Source organism: Tenrec ecaudatus, chromosome 13 (assembly GCF_050624435.1).
Source record: "Tenrec ecaudatus isolate mTenEca1 chromosome 13, mTenEca1.hap1, whole genome shotgun sequence".
In the NCBI taxonomy this organism is placed as follows: Eukaryota; Metazoa; Chordata; class Mammalia; order Afrosoricida; family Tenrecidae; genus Tenrec; species Tenrec ecaudatus.
In genome coordinates, this window is record NC_134542.1 from 58,459,091 (window position 1) to 58,478,083 (window position 18,993).

Below are 18,993 nucleotides of genomic sequence, written 5' to 3' on the forward strand. Positions count from 1 at the left end.
TTCGGACTAATTGCAGTTTATATTTAAATAGCCCCCAAACCCCACCTTTCCGTACCCTTCCTTACAATATACAGACTGTCTTCACTGACCGTCTCTCAGGGCTCTTTAAACCTTAGTTTCAAAACTGCTCCTCTCAGCTGCCTATGAGGTTAACTACTTTTTTTCTTTACATGCAGTATTTCTAAGCATTAAGGGAGATATCTCAAACATATCCTCCAGATTTGGCTAAAATGGTGCAGCAGTAATGTGAAACTTATTTTTGTGTACTATATTCATAGAGCATCCTAATGGTGCTGCGAGGTAGGCATTGGTCTGCTGATCTCAAGGTCAGCAATTCAAATGTATCAGCTGCTCTTATGGAGAAAAGTGAGATGGTCTAACCCATAGAAGTTTACTGTTTCTGAAATCCTACAAGGGGTCGCTATGAATCAGAATTGACTCGATTACAGTGAGTTGGTGTTCTTGGTATATACAACTCATGGTTTTCCAAAACATGGGAAGAAGGTGCTCTGAGTATCCAAGACATAGAAGAAAATGGTTCCCTGGACAAACTCTTCTCTGAAAAAAGATAGTAGAAAAAAGGACTTGGTCTTTGTCATATCTTTCCTGTTGGTTTCAGAGAACAAGACTGTTTTTTTTAAGAGTTCATTTAATAAAGTGTTCAGTGTGTAAGTTCATTTGAGGCTGGAAAATGCTTGCTTTGGGGTTTTTTTTTCAGATCGTTGTCAGATAAACTGAAAGCTTCTGCTGTCTTGAAATTTATAGTAAAAGTGTAACATTGCATTGTATCCTAACAGTCTTATTCCTAAGTTGTTTTTGATAACTGTTACCATTGTGTTGTTGTTGCTCTCGTGGCAGCCTTATAGATGGACGACAGAACAACACGTTGGCCACCAGGTGTTCCATCACTTTTGTTGGCTAACCTAGGAGACTCATCTTCCAGCACGTTCTAGGTTTTCGTTAGCTAATTTGTAGAAGTAGCTGGCCTGGCCTTCGTCCTCATCAGTCTGCATCTGGAAGCTTCCCTGGGATCTGTCCCCCTTCTGGTATTTGCAATACATGGGATAGAGCTTCTAGTATGAAAAGATGATCTTTAATGGAGAGAAACTCTTGATTCTCTTTTGTGTATTTTTTACTATGCATGGCAGGTTAATTTGTCTTACTTTTTTCCTGTCATTCTCCTATTTAGACACTTAATGATTCATGACTGTCATATATATATGCATGTGCACACACAAATGTACTCTGGTTTTTGTCTTTAAGATTTCTATGTCTTGACACCAACTCATTTTTCCACTTTTTAATATAAGCAGTTCTTTATTGTTTCCTGATTGTTCTATTCAATCTAAGGAGCCCTGGTGGCACAGAAAGTTAGCAACTCAGCTGCTAACTAAAAGATGGGTGGTTTGAACTCACCCATTGACTCTGTGGGAGGAAACCCTGGAAATGGGCTTCTGTAAAGATGAACGCATGTGAGCCCCAAGGAAGCAACTCTCCTGGGTCGCATGGGGCCGGTGGGAGTTAGAATGGGTTGGACCCACCCAACAGACACCATGGGTTCTGGCCCAAACACTTCGCTTTCACTGTTTAGTTCTTCTTCTGCTACTTTTAGAAGACTCTTCTCTTCATCTCTGTGCCCCTACTCTAAGTCCTATGGAAACTTCAAAGTTTACAAACCCTGTTGCCATCAAATTGATTTGTACTCATAGGTTGGTTTCCAAGGCTATACTCTTTCGGGAAGCAGAGTGGCGGCTCTGGCTTTCATGGAGTGACTGGAGTGTTCCAACCACTAACCTTTTGGTTAGCAGCGGAGCATGGAACCTTCCTCAGTCAAGTGGTATTTTTACTGTCAAGCACTTCCTCAGTATCCAAACCACTTGTCCTAGAATTTGTGGTCCTACTTGTGCTCTCATTCATTTCATGTACAGTTCATTTTAAGAAAATGTATATTTTTGTCTTTTCTCCATTTAAAAAATATTTATATTACAGAAGTAGAGATCGAGAGAAACGCAGAGAGAGAGAAAGAGATATGGATCGGAAAAGGTTCCGGAAATCCCCATCTCCTGGAAGAAGGAGCCCAGAGCCATCCTTAACCCGCAGTTCTGCTCAGGATGAGCCTACTTCCAAGAAGAAGAAAGATGAAGTGGATCCCCTCCTTACTCGCACTGGTGGAGCTTATATTCCTCCTGCAAAGCTCCGCATGATGCAAGAGCAGATCACAGACAAAAGCAGGCATGTTGGTCTTACTAAGTACAGTAGTTCCCAATTTGCAGTGAGGTTCTGTTTTGATGACTGTTGTAAGTTGGTTCTGACTAGTCAAAACCACAGAATTTTGAACATCTGGGAATGAATATGAGTCTGATAAATAACATCAGCCAATTTCAGGTGGCAACATTGCATGCAGTGCATATTACTAGTAGTTAAGTTGTACAGAAAACCCCCAAGGAAACTATCATATTATGCAGTGTGTCGAACTTGGCTGCATCTTAAATCAGGGCCAACGCTACAAAGCAAAGATTACCTGTTTTAAAAAAGAAAATAGTGTGTGGTTTAATTAACTTTGGTAGTTGAAAATGTATGTTAGTTCGGATAAAGAAACTTACAGCTAGTGACTTCTTTTTAACTTTACTTCACAAGCCCCAATGAAGCTCTGTATACTATTTGTCCTGGCATTAACTCAGAACTTTTAATTTTGGGAAAAATGAATTAAAAAATTTGAAGAATATCACTTACCTTTAAGTGGTTTTCAAACTCTTTCATAGTTGAATGTGTACATGTAGAGTCTTTTGTTTGTAGATCACAAAGAGTACTACTGATAGTGTAGACCTCCAATGACTTTTTACAGTTGTACTAAATCAGAAACTGACAAAGGTTTTCTGTTAAATGAAAATTTTAAAAACATAAAAAGAAAAAAATATACAGTCCGTGCATTCTGATGGGATGGCTGTAATGTAAGGTGTGCTGTTATGTAGATGTGTTCTTGAACATACTTCACGTATTTGCAGGCTATGATTTCATTTATTTTCTTATAATTATTATCATTTGTTTATAGCATAAAACCCTTTATTTTCTATAGTCATTTTTTATGAGAAGTGTCATAAAGTTGCCTGTTTAGCTTATATTTTGGCATTTCATTTTATAGTGTGTTTACCAAAAAAATGGTTTTCTTTCAAAAGATTTCCTTTAAAGATAACATTAAATAAGCATTATATGTAAAATAAGCAGGTGCTGATGCTAACTAATAATGTTATAAGTTAAAGTGTAGATCATAGACATAAGAAAAACACAATCCCGGTCATTTATGTTATTAAGAAGGGTGTGGTCTCTAGTTGAGAACCATAGATAAATACAAGAAATTGAATTGGGTTTAGAATTTAATCTGCTTCCTATAAGCCCCTATATTTTACTGTACTTTTGAGTCATTTTATGGGAAAATAATGTGAAAAGTAAAGAAACACTCAAGTATATTTTATGTTCCTATTAAAACTTTTGTTATTGGATTTTTGACCAAATTTTATCAGTATTGAAATCCTTTGTCTTTTATTTTTTTAGCTTAGCATACCAAAGGATGAGCTGGGAGGCACTGAAGAAGTCAATCAATGGTCTTATCAACAAAATCAATATTTCTAACATAGGTATTATTATTCAAGAAATTCTCCAAGAAAATATAGTGAGAGGAAGGCAAGTGTCATCTATTGTATATGTAGTATTTCATTGTATTGTTCCAAAGGAACATGAACTATAATGCCTGATTTGTTGTGCTACTTCATTTCAAAGGTAACTGAGAATATTTCATAGACAATTAAACATTTTCTTTCTATTTGAGCCCTTGGTATCAGCTCCTCATTTTTCTCACCCTCCCTCCATAATAGGTTTTCTACAGACATTTATTTATTGATTATCTCAAGTCAATTAATTAGAAATAATAATCCATTAGGAATAATTAATAGTAAAAAATATATAGAAAGCAACAGAGTTACTTAAACCAGTTTAATTTCCAATAGAGCCAAAATGAAAATATAAGAATAAAATTTATCTTCATTAAATTTTAGAAAAGGCAGTGGATAATGATTTCCCATTTCCTATGTGGTTTTTACCAGTTGGTGACATTTTAAACAACCAGGAGATAGAACTAGTCTCCTCTTATTTGGAACCTCATGGCATCATGGTCAAACACTGAGCTGATCATGGAAAGGTTGAAGGTTTGAACCCACTGCTAGCTCTGTGTCAGAAAGGTGTGTTTGCCTCCATAAAGACTGCAGCTTTGAAAACACTATGGGCAGTTCTACCCTGTAGTATTAGTGTGAGTTGGAATCAATTAGATGGCAATGGATTTTATGGTCTATGTTACTTTTTTTATGTGTATAAGCAAAAGCTTCTTCCATATCATTTCCCATTGCTCTGACTTACGATCTCAGACAACATTGATTAGGGTTTTACGGTCCAAGGTAGCATGCTGTCGATGAGGTCAACAAAGATACAGAAAATTGTCCTAGTAGCCACTCCATTTTACTGCCAAAGAAGGAGGCTTAGAAAAGGTTTATGATTTGCATGAGGTGTTAAAATGTGTAGGCCGAAGGACCACACTCCCAACTGGCCCTACTGTGAAGAAGAGGGCAGTGTGTTTGTGGGAAAAGGGACCCTTTCTCATGAAAATATATTCATTTCGCCAAAGGATACCTGTTAAAAAGCTTGGATTTAAATTCGGGTTCTGAGTAACCTAAACTTTGTGGCCTTGGATAAATAAATTTTTCGTAGGTCCCGCCTTCAGCATAAATCGTGAATATAAGATTTACAAAACAGCACAGACAACTAGAGGAAAGTGAGTTTCCAGCCCTGAAAATCGCCAGCAATAGATGTTTTTGAAATTTACTTGGTGGATGCAGGCGTTAGAAATGTGTCTTTGTATGCCTCTTACCTATAGATTAAAACATTTGAATACTACTTAATAATTTCAGGAAATTCAAAGTACTATTAGTATTTTTCTTCAAAGCAAAAAGCATTCTGGAAGCTATATAATAAAATTAAACCCATTTGTTGCTTTCTAGACATCTCCGACATTTTAATATCCCAATAGCTCTGAAGACTAAGGAGGTGATTATACAGGACCACATAGAACTATCCCTATGTGTTTCTTTCTTTCTCTGGAGGAGCAGTGGTAGTTTTGAACTGCTGATCTTGAGGATTACAGCCCAACACAACCACTACACCACCAGGGCTTGGAGGGTTATTATGTGGAGCACTTATATTGTAAGCATATTTAATGTTGAAACCACGATTAACAGCTTTCTAGCATAGTGTTCCATAGAGTGAAGTTTGTTAAAATCTGTACATTGAGTTGCCTTGCCCTGAAGTTTTGCTACTAAATATGGTGATATTCTTATAAACAACTGAGCTAAATATTTTTAGTGATACCTTTTAAGATTTTTAAAATATAATTTCTGATTTGTTGTGTAGCATTATTAATCTTAAAAAGAGGATTTATAAAATTTAGTTAAAATTAGAGCAAAACTAAGTAAACTAAAAGGAAAAAGTTTGCCATCAGTTTAAGTATTTTTAATGATCCCATTTAAAAAGTTTTCATAAATCCATGAGAAGTGAAAGGAATAGTGGAGTGTTGGACTGTAAGGTTGATTGAGAAAGACCGAGGACAAGACCTACGTGCACGTGAAGTCGCCTCTAATTGATAGCGACCAAGCTTTCCAGAGTCAGTTCATTGTCCCTGGGACAAGCATTGCTGTTTCATGTGTCTGAAGAGATAGTATAATACAGAAGTACAAAAAATTGTTACCTGGCCTTGTCACCATCATTGTTCACCTATTTGTTATTAATGGTTACTGAGTTATCTGCCAGGGCTTTTGCTAAGATCACCATATTTTTTCCTTAGAACCATTTTGAAAGATCAGCAAGGTTATGTGCCTCACCCAAGGTGAAGCAGAATAGCCTTACTTTTGCCTGATTCCTGGGCGCACATTCTCTGCATTTCGACTGGTGTCTCCTTTGGTTACCTCTGCTGTGTGATCTGGGATGCTTTTCTTGTTCCAGCAGTGACTCGCTTGTCAGACTAAATCTAATAGCTGTTAAAACATCATGTTTTGATCATTATTTGTTACATTGTTAAAAGTAACTTCAATTAGTGTATTATAATTTCTCATTAAATGTGTATAGCAGACATGGCCATTTCCAAATTAGCTAGCAGTCGTGTGTTCTATTTCTCTGCCATGCTTTCACATTGGACTGGCAGTCCCCTTATTGTATCTTTATCTCCTGCAGCAGTGTTCTCAACCTTCCTAATGCGCGACCCTTTCATACAGTTCCTCCTGTTGTGGTGACCACCACCCCCAACCATAAAATTATTTTCCTTGCTACTTTATAACTTTAATTTTGCTACTGTTATGAATCGGCGACCCCTGTGAAAGAGTCGTTCGACCCCCAAAGGTTGAGAACCGCTGTCCTAAAGGAAAAGTCTATTTTTAGTTGTGTTTTTTTCTATCCCTTAGGAATAGACTGCAAAATGGAAGCCAACCCGATTTGTCTTTTAATCGTTGAATTAATTTTACATAGTTCATGGACCTATAATAGAAGTTGTGTGTTAAATCTAAATGTAGTACTTTAAAAAGAACTGGCCCCCCCACTTTCATTTCTTTGAAAATGTTAAGTAAATTATTTCTAACAATTTTTTAATGCGTCAAGCTCCAAATTAGAGGTCAGAAAAACAGAAGAGGCATTCGAAGAAATTAAAAAAATTGTAAAATTTTAGTCTAATAAAAGCAGAAATTCAAGTTTTTTTTCTAAAAACTATTTACTAGTAAGACAAACATCTCTAGAGAAAGTTATGAAAAAAAATTTTAAACATTTTATTGAGGGCTCTTACAGGTCTTGTAACAATGGATAACGTCAATTGTATCAAGCACATTTGTTCATATGTTGCCATCATTACTTTCTATTGAGTGCTTGGTGTCAGCTTTCCCCCTTACCTCACCCTACCTCCGTGGAAATCTTGTTCTTACTTAGTGTTGGTCAGCATTATTGCAGAGCAGTGTTATTACTGGCACTTTAAATGAGGGTTTTTGTTCTTTGAATGAAATCAGTCATTATTTGTGCCTCATGTATTGTTTTTCTTTCATAAACAGGGGACTGCTGTCTAGATCTGTCCTGCAAGCACAGAGCGCTTCTCCAATTTTCACTCATGTTTACGCAGCACTAGTGGCAATTATCAATTCAAAATTTCCACAAATTGGAGAGTTAATCCTCAAAAGGTTAATTCTTAATTTTCGGAAAGGCTATCGAAGAAATGATAAGGTATGTATGTGATGGACTTAGGGACTTGTGAATTACCACAGAGAGACAAACTAACAAACCAAATGTCAGTAATAATAAGCAATGTTAATTCTGCAGAGGAATTTTTTTAAACATTGTGTAATGGAGTCATGAGAACTCATTAGTTCTAGTAAATATCTATGGCCACAAAAGTTATACCTAAAACTAGAGCATTTTAACTGGTTAGCCGGAAATACCACTCTTTTATTGGTATTGGTTTTTCACCTTAACATTTTCATAAAAATTAATTTGGGTGCATTGCGTGTTTCAAACAATGTGTTAGTAGCTTCTGTAGGTGTAAAATTCATTTTAAACGATAGATAAACTTTTGTCTCTCTCTTCACTTTCAGCAACTTTGTCTGACGGCTTCAAAATTTGTGGCTCATCTTATTAACCAAAATGTGGTAAGTTGTTCCATGCAATATGTGGTTCTATTCAGTGACATGTTTTTTTTCTTTTTTATTTGTATTTGAAATAAGTATCTAGGATGTTATTTTACTTTAAAGCTATTAGATTCATTTCATATTCTTTGATATTAAAAGAAACCACAACATTCTTAGTTAATCAAATTGATCTGAACCCTTAATATTGTATACAATTTCCCACAATTTAAATTTCTACAAAGAAAACAACTTAAGTGTTTTGCCTTTTGTTATTGTTGTTGAGACTATGCACAGCAGACAGCATGCACTAGGTCCGTGGTTTCTGCATGGACAATTCGGTGACATTGGTTACCTTCTTCAGGTTGTGCCACCATTTTCACTCGTTGCTGAATTGTTCTTACCTCAGGAACACAAGCCCATCGCCCTCTAAGTTTCTTTTCTAATCACGCTAGTTAATTGCTTTTATAGAACATCAGAATTCACAGTATCTTCTCCGTACTTCCTTCCTATACCTAGTGCACATGCAGATGTAATAAATTATTGGTATTCTACAAGCTTGATTTCTTGAAATTGCATATACATAGTGATATTTTTAGAATCAACTTCTCAAATATAGATTAAATTATCTTAATCTGTTTTAAATACAACCAGTTTTTTACTACTTTTGTCTTTGTGCCTATTTTGTAACTGAAGATTATTGGGGAATATTAATTTAGCTTCTCCTTGAACCTGAAAAATAGATACTAAAATTGTTCTTATTCTCGATTTCATTACATTTAAATGCTCAAGATGCATATTAAATTTAATATAAATAAGTGAAAGAATTTTGATCATACGTCATCTTGTTTTAATGGCATTTTTTTTTGCTTACATGAAATTGCTTCTGATGTTTATCTTTAAAAAATCTTTGGATTTTAACCCCATTACATATTTTATTGTTGCATAGTTGTAATTTTCTATTTTGACCTCATTAATACAGTGATGACCATGTAAACAATTTCACCTGCTACAGAACATAAAATATGGTTCAGTCTTTGACTGTATATTACACTTGAACTAGAAATAATTTTTGGCATTGTCACAAAAGTTGACTGGCTTGGGATAGGATTTTCTCGTCACTAATGAAAGACTTGAACCTCTTCTCTCCTCTCAGATGTATTTTATATGCTTTAGTGGATGGTAACAGGAAGTCTTTCTGAGTTGAGATTCAGTCACCTGATTTTAGAAAAACATGCATGAAGCTTTGAACATGCTTTCTAGTTCATGTTCCCTTCACAGCAAAGCTTCTCAATAGGATTTTATTCTCACTCTTCTGGATGTTCATTTTTAAACCAGTCCAGTTTATTTTTTGTTTGTTTGTTTAAAACTGTCCACCAATCGTGAAGATGTTTTTTTGGTAAAATTAGTCTTCGTATATATTGAGACTATTTTATATTTGACGGAATTACTGCGTGGATAACTTTGGAAATGAATTAAAAAAGTTATGGTCTTGGAAAAGGCTATAAAAGGAGACATTACTACTCAATGGTTATAAAAATAATTATTTTAGCTATTGGTTCATGATTTTTCAAACTGTACTTTGAAGTTATAGTGTTGCATGTCTGTAATATTAAAAGGTATGTGTGTGTCTCAAATGGATATACAAGGGGGTACTCCCCCAAACAGGAATTTTTTTCCCAAACCATGTATTTAATTTTTTTTTAACTAAACGCCCTTATCACCTTAAAAGTACTCCCCATTACACTTAAAAACATTTTTCAAATCTGCTGTTCCATTCTTGGAAACATTTTTCAAACTCATTTGTTTGGATGTCTTATAGCACCTCCCTCGTTTTTCCCTTCACCTTTTATATGTGTCCTCAAATCCTGCCCTTTAATGCCCCTCTTCATTCATGGAACAAAAAGAAGGCGCATGGAGTGAGGTCAGGTGAGTGAGGTGCGTGGGGCAAGAGAGGCATGCTGTTTTTTGCCAAAAACTGGTGCACTGAGAAGGCTGCATGAGCAGGTACATTTCACATTATCATTGTGGCAAAACCAGTCCCCCGTCTGCCACAAATCAGGCCTTTCTTGTCACTTACTGTTATGCAATCTTTCAGAACCTATAAATAGCTTGATTAACAATCTGACCTGGTAGAATGAACTCCATCTTCCTCCTCACATCAAAAATACAAACAAGTATCGGGGTTTGGGGGTGTCCCCTCGTATGCTGTGTAGCAAATGCACATTTTGTCAGCGTCACCTGGAAATTCTGAATAGGAAGATACTGAAAGTGAAAGAAAAAAATTACTCTGTGTTTGGAGAGAGTACTTATATAACATTTTGATATCATTTATGTATTTTTGTAATATACAGATTAACTAAGTTTGAAAATTATGTCAGCAGAAAGTTAATATACCTAAAAGCATTTTTTCTCTTTCAAATGCCTTCGTTTTATTCAAGGCACATGAAGTCCTATGCTTAGAGATGCTCACTTTGCTCCTGGAAAGACCTACGGATGACAGTGTTGAAGTAGCTATTGGTTTTCTCAAAGAATGTGGACTCAAATTAACAGAAGTTTCGCCAAAAGGGATTAATGGTAAGTGTATCCTCTCTTTGATATGGAGCATTTATTTGCATATTATAATACTGCTTATTTGTCTTACTCTTTATTTAATTGTCTTTTCTTTCTTTTTAACTTTAGCTATATTTGAGCGCCTTCGAAACATTCTCCATGAGTCTGAAATTGACAAAAGAGTTCAGTATATGATTGAAGTGATGTTTGCAGTTCGGAAAGATGGATTCAAAGATCACCCTGTGATCCTAGAAGGACTTGATCTAGTGGAAGAGGATGATCAGTTCACCCATATGCTCCCCCTGGAGGATGACTATAATCCCGAAGATGTTCTCAGTCAGTCTGGGGTAGCTGCGGGGAGTGGGGCATCAATAAATGCAGAGATCAAAAACAAACACTTAACTTTTCTGGGTTTCTTTTAAGATGTTTTCAAGATGGATCCCAATTTTATGGAGAATGAAGAGAAGTACAAAGCCATTAAAAAAGGTATGTAGAATCAACGCCTCAGGAACACTACTGGGAGTAGTGATACCATGAGGGTAGGAGGAAGGCGGGGGGGGGGGGGGGGGGGACAGATGGAACAGATTACAGTGATCAATTTATAACACCGCCACCCCTGCCGCCCAAAGGGGATGAACAGCAGGAACATGGGTGAATATAGACAGCAGATGGGGTAAGATGAAAATAATAATTTATAATTTTTCAAGGGGTCACAAGTGGGGGAGGTGGGGAGGGAAAAAAGAGGAGCAACTACCAAGGGCTCACATACAAATCAAATGTTTAGAAAATGATGGCAACGTATGTATAAATGTACTTGATATCATTGCTGTATAGATTATTATAAGAGCTTTAAGAGTACCCGATAAAATGATTTATTTTTTTAAGTATATAGACTTTTTAAAAGAATTTATTTTAGATAAGCAGAAATAGATGAGGGAACTACATAAATAGTGAAGGGAAACATTTATAGACCAGTGATCCCCACACGAAGGATCCTCGGTTTTTGTTGAGCCATTCTCTGAATTGTTGCCTGTGTTATTGTCTCGTACTCACTGGAGACCATTTTCCAAAATATGGTTCACTATAGCTCACCAAATTCCTTTTTCTAGTTTCCTAAGAGCTTCCAAGTGTTTTATAGAATTTATTTTATACCTCGGGTAGTCCTTTTTAATTTGGGAATTCCCCATCCATTTTTTTAGGGCCTGTGAGAGATTGGCTAATACCTGGAAAGTAGCCCTTTCCTGTATTAGTATAACAGTTCTTAATCTGTGATCGAACATTTTTTTGTTCTCCTGAAAATTAGCCTTTGTCTGTGCAGGCTGTACCTATTGGTATTTATTAGGGATTAAAACTGGAAGTTTTGAAATAATGTTGTAGGTCTTGTTACATTAAATAATCTATTTAAAAATAATAATGACAAGCCAATTCATGTTAATATCTTAAATATTTTTAGAAAAATAACTTAAAAAATAAAGATATAGTGAGAGTGCCATGTTTTATATTACTGCAAATTTGCTGAATGTGTGACTCAAAAGAAAACTGGATTTTCCCATCTACTTATACAGTCTATTGTAACATAGTTTTGATTGAAGCCATTGAAAGGGTAAGCCTGCACAGTACACAGTTGGGAAAGGTATGACTATTATAATAGTTTTTTCAGATAGTTGTGTGTCCAGAGGTTCTGCATCTGTAGTGATGGGGGTCCAGAAAGTAAATCCTGACTCTGTCATGCCCTGAGCACTTACTGTATCCACGTGAGTAAATAGATGTGTGAGCCAACTCTGCTGTAGCCTCCCTCCCACCTGCCACTGTTTCACAGGTCCCCCATTGCCCTCCAATACTTTTTTGAGCATTATTCCACTTGTGCCTCATTCCTCCACTACTTATCTTGTGACTGCACCTTTGGTTTCTGTGGATTAATGGCTACTTAAACCCAATTCAGTGGTCAAATTAATCCATCAATGAAGGAGTATAGGTGCTGTTATTTACATAGTTTTTCCATTGTACTAGGTATTATAAGTAATCTGAGATGGTTTTAAAGTACACAAGAGGATGAGAAGAGATTATATGCAAAAACTACACCATTGTGTATAAAGAACTTGGACGTCCATAGATTTGGTATCTGATTGGGGTGGGGATTTTGGGAACAACTCCCCTAGATACCTGTGGATAGCTATATATTCTTGATACTATGGCAGTATTCAGCAAGTGATTAACTTTTAAAGAGAAATTGTTATGGGATTCTTAAGCACTATTAATGCACTTTTTATACTCTTCTATGAAATTTCCTTAGTCTGCCTTGTTACATGCATCTTTTATTCCTGCATGATTTTATAAATGTTACATTTAAAAATTACGTAAACAACGTAAAAATATTATGTTTATATATCTGCGACATGCTGTTACACAATAACAATCGACATTTGTCGATACAATTAGGTGTTTTCAGAAACATCTTAAGTATTAAGAGACTGTCTAACTAACATTGGTTGTAATTTTTCTCTTAAAAACTTTGATTTTTATCATGGTGTCAAATACTTTTAATTGTTTTTCTTGAATGACAGGCTCTCTTTGAGAATTGGAGAATGCCTAATATCCAGTTTGTCAGCTAGTCTTTCAAATACAAAACTTAAAAAACAGCTAATTCATCCTGCAGCACAGTCTCTCACACATGCTTCCCTACAATGCCTATCACCATGACACATCTGTCTTTCGTGGAAGTGCTGTATGTGAACTTTGTGTTTTGTCACTCAGACTGCTACAAAAGCAACCTGAAAGCTTGCATTTTAATAAAATAAAGTATTACTTCTTCACCACTTGACATTATTAAAAAACAACTAGGCTTCTCCTTCCCCTGTGCCAGAGTGTGGCAGCAAAGAGTGTAGTGATGATCAGTGCAGTTTGGTGCGTTGGTTGTGCTGGAATTGCAGTCAGTGTAACCAACTGCTTTGGCTCCACCATTAACGGCATATGTCACCACCGTGAAACTGAATAATGCCCTGCTGGTATTAAGACAATAGTTTTGACCTCATAGATCACTGGACCCGACCTCAGGAGTTCATAGACCATATGCTGAAAACCACTTTATTCAATCCGTTAAAAAAAATCCAGTAGCCGTTGCCTCAGGGATTCCGATAAGTAGATTCTAAAGTGGAAAGATGAGAGGATGATGTAAACGGTTAGATAATTCATTTGACCTTCATTCTTTCATAAAATGTTGTTCTAAAGCTGGCGTGGAAATGTGGGCACAGCAGGGAGCGAGCACAGCTTTAGTAATTAGCACCTAGAGTGGCCCAGGAGTACTTGGGTTTTGGGTCTTACAGCAGTTGGGAAAACAGCAGGCGTGCCTCTGCCTACTGCTGAATGCTAAACATGCTTTCTCTCTTTAAAGCCTAAGCCATCTTGCATAGTAATAAACTAGATGTCACACATCTTGCATAGTAATAAACTAGATGTCTCCAAGTCCTGAAGAGGTGTGTGTATCAGATAAAATCTGAAAGAAACTGTTTTTGTTGAATAATTTGTTCCTCATAGTATCACATTTTCTCCAGATAGTAAATATTATGTGTCTTCTGATTTTTACTGCTCTCCTTAACTTGAAAGAAGTTAGAATTTTTCCCAAAATTAGTTAGCTCCCAAACTCTGATTAAAAATCAAAATGCAAAAGTGAAGTGTGCCCTGGTTATAAAAATACAATGCATACAAGAAAAAAAGTGCCAAATATCATTTCAATTTTTTGCTTGCTTACAGCTATGAGACTGAACTTGCCTCTTTGTACATCTCTTTTTGATCAGCTTCTAAAGGAGAGTTTTATTTTAAGAAGTTATAGATAATTCTGTAGAAGTGCTCATCTTACCAATTTTTGTTGAGTTTTAAACTTTAGTTTTTACTTACATATGAAATGTCTCTGGTTGGATTATATTACGCAATTTAATAAGTATACACCTTAATAAAAATCTTAGTACTTATTAAAAAACACTCATTTATGCAATTATGTTAAGTAAATCATTAACAAGCTTTTTCTATAGCTATCTTCACTTTTTTATAATTATGGTTGTAATTATAAAAAATATTTCACTCCACTATGGTATTTCCCATTCTATTTTTTTTCCGATGGTCTACTTTTGGAAAACTTAGATGTCCCTTTTCTTTGTTCTCATAACTGCTTTTTTTCAGTGGCCACCTTTTTTATCTGTCCCAAGAATACCCTATGGCGCCCTCTAGGCAAATTAGTTGTAATTCTCTCTTATCACCAGGCCAATAACGAAAGCCTATGTGGGTGATAAGTTAGTTTTGTTATTTGATACAGTATTATTTACTGTGGTTCTCAATGAATGGATAATTATCTTCTCAGAATGAGATGCCTGTGTATAACTTAGTAAGTAACTTTACCCTAAACTTTTTTGTTCTTAAAGAAATTCTTGATGAAGGAGACAGTGACTCAAACACAGATCAAGATGCTGGAAGTAGTGATGATGATGAGGAGGAGGAGGAGGATGAAGAAGGAGAAGAAGACGAAGAAGGTAAAGGTGCAGCTTATCAAATAACAATGTGAAATACTGTAATGTTCATTCACTAAAAGGATATTTTGCCTCTCGAGACATTTCACAACTACTGGAGATATTTTTTGGTTGGAGAGGGATGTTATTGGTATCTAGTGGGTAAAGGCTAAGGAAATTTTTAAAACATTTACAAGTCACAGGACTGTCATCCACAACAAAGAATTATTCAGCCCAAAATATTACCAAGTTTGAAAACTCTTTCTCTGAAAGTAATAAATGAGAAAATTCATCTTAACAGCAAGTTGATTTTTTTTGTTTTTTATTACTTTGGTTATATTGTAAAATACAAAGAAGGTTTATTCATGTTGAGTATGTGAAGTTTGTGCAGTTGTGGCAAAAAGGGACAATGAGATTGACTAAATATCTGCTTCACCGTTACGGTAAAATACACTGAGGAGGCCAAAAGCTGTATTTGTACAGAAGCAAAACTTGGTGGTCTTCATCTTCAGCTCTGGATTTCACTGTTCATGAAAAAATAAAGTCAAAACTGTACTTTGTAATACATATATTGCATCTCTGAGAGCATTAAAAGTGTATTATCCCCCTTAGAAAAACAAAATGCAATTCCATCGAGTTGATTCCAATTCCTAGTGATTCTACAGAAATTGCCCTTGTGGGTTTCCAAGGCTGTAAATCTTTACAGGAATAGAAAGCATCATCTTTCTCCCACAGAGTGGCTAGAGGTTTCAAACTGCTTACCTTGTAAGTAGCAGCCCAACTGGTAACACTACACCATCAGGGTTCCTCTTTAAAAGGGCATGTGTACATTCGGCCATCTAGCGGAGAAGCAACAAAGTTCACATGGGAAAAAGACACCAGCCTGTGTGATCATGAGGTGTTGATGGGATCAGGTATCCAGCATCAAAGACCCAGAACAGAAAAATGTCAATGTGAATGGGAGAGTGTGAAGACCCACAGCCCGTCTGTAGACAATTGGACATTCCCTTACAGAAGGGTCACACAGAAGAGACGAACCAGTCAGGGTGCAGTATAGCACCAATTAAACATACAGCTTTCCTCTAGTTCTCTAATGCTCCCCTCCATGACCTCAGTTCTACCTTACAGATCCGGCTAGGTCAGAGCATGTACATGGGTACAGAGTAGAGCTGGAGACACAGGGAGTCCAGGACAGATAAACCCCTCAAAATCAATAATGAGACTAGTGATGCCAAGAGGGTAAGGGGAAGGTGGGGAGATAAGGGGGAAACTGATCACATATAACCTCCTGTGGGTGAAGGGAGACATTGATCAGTGTAAGACATGAAAAAATAATTTATAAAGTGTCAAGGGTTCACGAGGGGGGGAAACAATGAGCTGCTAATCAAGGGCTCAAGTAGGAAGAAAATGTTTTGAAAATGATGGCAACATATGTACAGATGTGCTTGACACAGTGGGTGTATTATGGATTGTGATAAGAGTTGTATGAACTCCCAATAAAATGATGAAAAAAAAATAATAAAAGGGCATATGTATTTTAGTTCGCAGAGCATAACTCTTCTATAACATTTGTAAAAATAAGTTTAATGTCTTTTAATCATTTAACTATGTCTTAATTTTTCATTAGAATTTATGAAAGTACAATTCAACTAAATGTTACTATTAAATATCGAAGTAAAGCTATCATATTTTACAAAAAATATATTTGTTAGATTTGTCTGACCAATTATATTGATCCACTCTTCCTTCAAAGTGAATTTCTTCCCATGAGTTATTTCAAATGATTAAATTTACATACAAATTTATAGAGAAGCAGACTCTAGTGGAAAGATGACTATGATCGGAATTTGAAACATAATGAACGATATGTTACCAAACAACAGCAAGAATGCCATGTTTTATAGCCTCTAAATGAGCAGTAACAAACACAAAAGGTTTTCCTGTTTTGGTTCTTGACTTGAGTGAACAAAACTTATTAAAATTACTCTTAAGATAAACCTAAAGAAAACAAAAATCCTCACAACTGGACCAGTAAGTCACATCATGATAAATAGAAAAGGTTAAAATTGTGAAGGATTTCATCTTGCTTGAATCCACAATCAATGCCCACATAAACAGCAATGAAGAAAGGACGCATTGCATTCAGTAAATCTGCAAAAGACCTCTTTAAAGTGTTGAGAAGCATGGATGTTACTTTGAGTCTGACCCAGCCATAGTATTTTCAGTCACTTCACATGCATGTGAAAGTTGTGCATTGAATAAAGAAGAATCAATGAAGTATGTTGTTGGCGACGAATATTGAAAGTACCATGGACTGCCAAAACACCAACAGATCTATCTGTGTTGGGACAAATACAGTCAGAATGCTGCTACGAGGCCAGAGTGGCAAGACTGCGTCCCATACTTTGGACATGTTATCAGGAGAGCTCAGTCCCTGGAGAAGGACATCGTGAGTGGTGAAGTGGAGAACAGCAACAAAAGAGGAAGGCCCTCCACCAGGTGGATTGACGCATTGCTGTCGCAAGGGGCTGAAACGTAAGGGAAGCTTGTGAGGCCGACGCAGGACTGGGCAGTGTTTGTTCTGTTGTTCATGGGCTTGCTCTCTATGGGCTGGAGCCAACTTGCTGGCAAAACAACAAAGACGTGAAAAAGTTACTTAATGTTGTAAATACTTATTTTACACAAAAAAATCTTCTTAAACTCAGATTCGGAATCATTTCATAAAAAAATACATTTTCAAGTCTTTTATTTTCTTAAATTTTCCTCTGCTTAATTTCTTCCAGGACAGAAAGTGACTATTCATGACAAAACAGAAATTAATCTTGTCTCATTTCGTCGCACAATCTATCTTGCTATTCAGTCAAGGTAAGATGTGATCGTTCAGTAGTGGGACCTCTTTTTGACAGGCAGATCAAGGATGCACTTTAACTGGATTCTCAGGCAATCTCTTTACCATCACCACCATCACGACTACCCCAAAATGATTAGTAATTCAGGACTTTTTTTTTAAAACATACTTGGATGATTGCATAATTAAGCATTTTTGGCTCTCTCATTTCTTATAATTCTTTATAGAGCTAGCATAGTATTTAATTATATAGTAGAAATATTTTTCCTAATCTTGGTCCTAAACAGAAGTATTAGTAAAGGAACTATTGTTTACTGATGTGCTATGGCAATGGAATTGTCTATCAGTGCCAGTGGAAATTACCATCTATATTCTTGTATAAGCCGAGTTTTCCAGCACATTTTTTAATGCAGTTTTTGTGGTAAAATTAGGTGCCTTGGCTGATATATGGGTCGCCTCATACTCAAGTATATACAGTACACTGGAAGGTTTTGAAGAACCTTTGATTTAAAATTAAATAAGAACTACTATACTATGAAAACAATCAATCCTCTCTGAAGCCTATGAGTTTGGTTTTATTATATATATTTGTTGCCACTGGGCAAGAGTGTCCCCTGCTAACAGGACTCTATCCATTATCTACCACTATTGTCAAGGTAATTCCAACCCATCACAGTCCTGTGTAAGGTTAGAGACTGTTTAAATGTTTATGGGAGCAGACAGCTGATGGCTTTGAACAGCTGACTTTATGATTAGCAGTCCAATGCCTAGCCCACAATGCTACATACCAGACCCTGTGTTTGGTTTTGAAGAGAAGTAAATGAGAATGTTAAAAGCTTAATGTAGCTGTTGTTTTTGGTGAGAATCAACCTATTGAGTTAGTGGACTCGGTATTTACATTTTACACAGGAAGAGGACTGCTTTCTGTGTCGTTTCATTACTAGGTTTTGTATATTTCCATTTAGTATGATATAATAGCAACGATGACTCAAGTAGGAGTCATCTTGTTTTCATTCTGTCTGAAAATTTTTTGGCTTTGGATTCATCTTCAGTGAGAGGAATATTAATAGCCAAACATGGGTTGGAAGTGTGGTTACTCTTAGCTATTTATTTTTCCCATGAAAGAGAAAACTTTTTCAGACAAGCTTAATAGGAGAAATTGTTTTATTAAAGATACGTACTCTTAGAGTTTGGCCTTCTTTCTGTCCATTGTATATCTTGTATACTTATGAACAGCTGATTCACTATTTTAATACTATTAACTTTGAAGAACTTGTGAAAGTCTTTGCGTCATTATTAAAAAGGAAGCATTTTTAAAAGTGACTTGTTGGCACTTTGTCAATCAAACAAAAGATATGGAAAAATTAAGTGTGAATAGATACAAGGCCCTTAT

General features: G+C 36.0%; 1 protein-coding gene across 3 annotated transcripts in view; it reads left to right on the plus strand.

The window, feature by feature from the left end:
• The window catches only part of CWC22 (CWC22 spliceosome associated protein), a 60,750-nt gene that overhangs the window by 21,231 nt on the left and 20,526 nt on the right, over window positions 1-18,993 (plus strand). For 2 of the 3 annotated variants that reach the window (XM_075529023.1, XM_075529024.1), the window contains exons 5-12: window positions 1,990-2,232; window positions 3,553-3,681; window positions 7,134-7,302; window positions 7,671-7,724; window positions 10,142-10,589; window positions 10,677-10,739; window positions 14,669-14,776; window positions 17,536-17,617. In XM_075529023.1, coding sequence (XP_075385138.1) covers window positions 1,990-2,232; window positions 3,553-3,681; window positions 7,134-7,302; window positions 7,671-7,724; window positions 10,142-10,589; window positions 10,677-10,739; window positions 14,669-14,776; window positions 17,536-17,617 — 1,296 coding nt within the window. The remainder of the gene's footprint in view (window positions 1-1,989; window positions 2,233-3,552; window positions 3,682-7,133; window positions 7,303-7,670; window positions 7,725-10,141; window positions 10,590-10,676; window positions 10,740-14,668; window positions 14,777-17,535; window positions 17,618-18,993) is intronic. The other variant, XM_075529025.1, reaches the window with a different exon arrangement.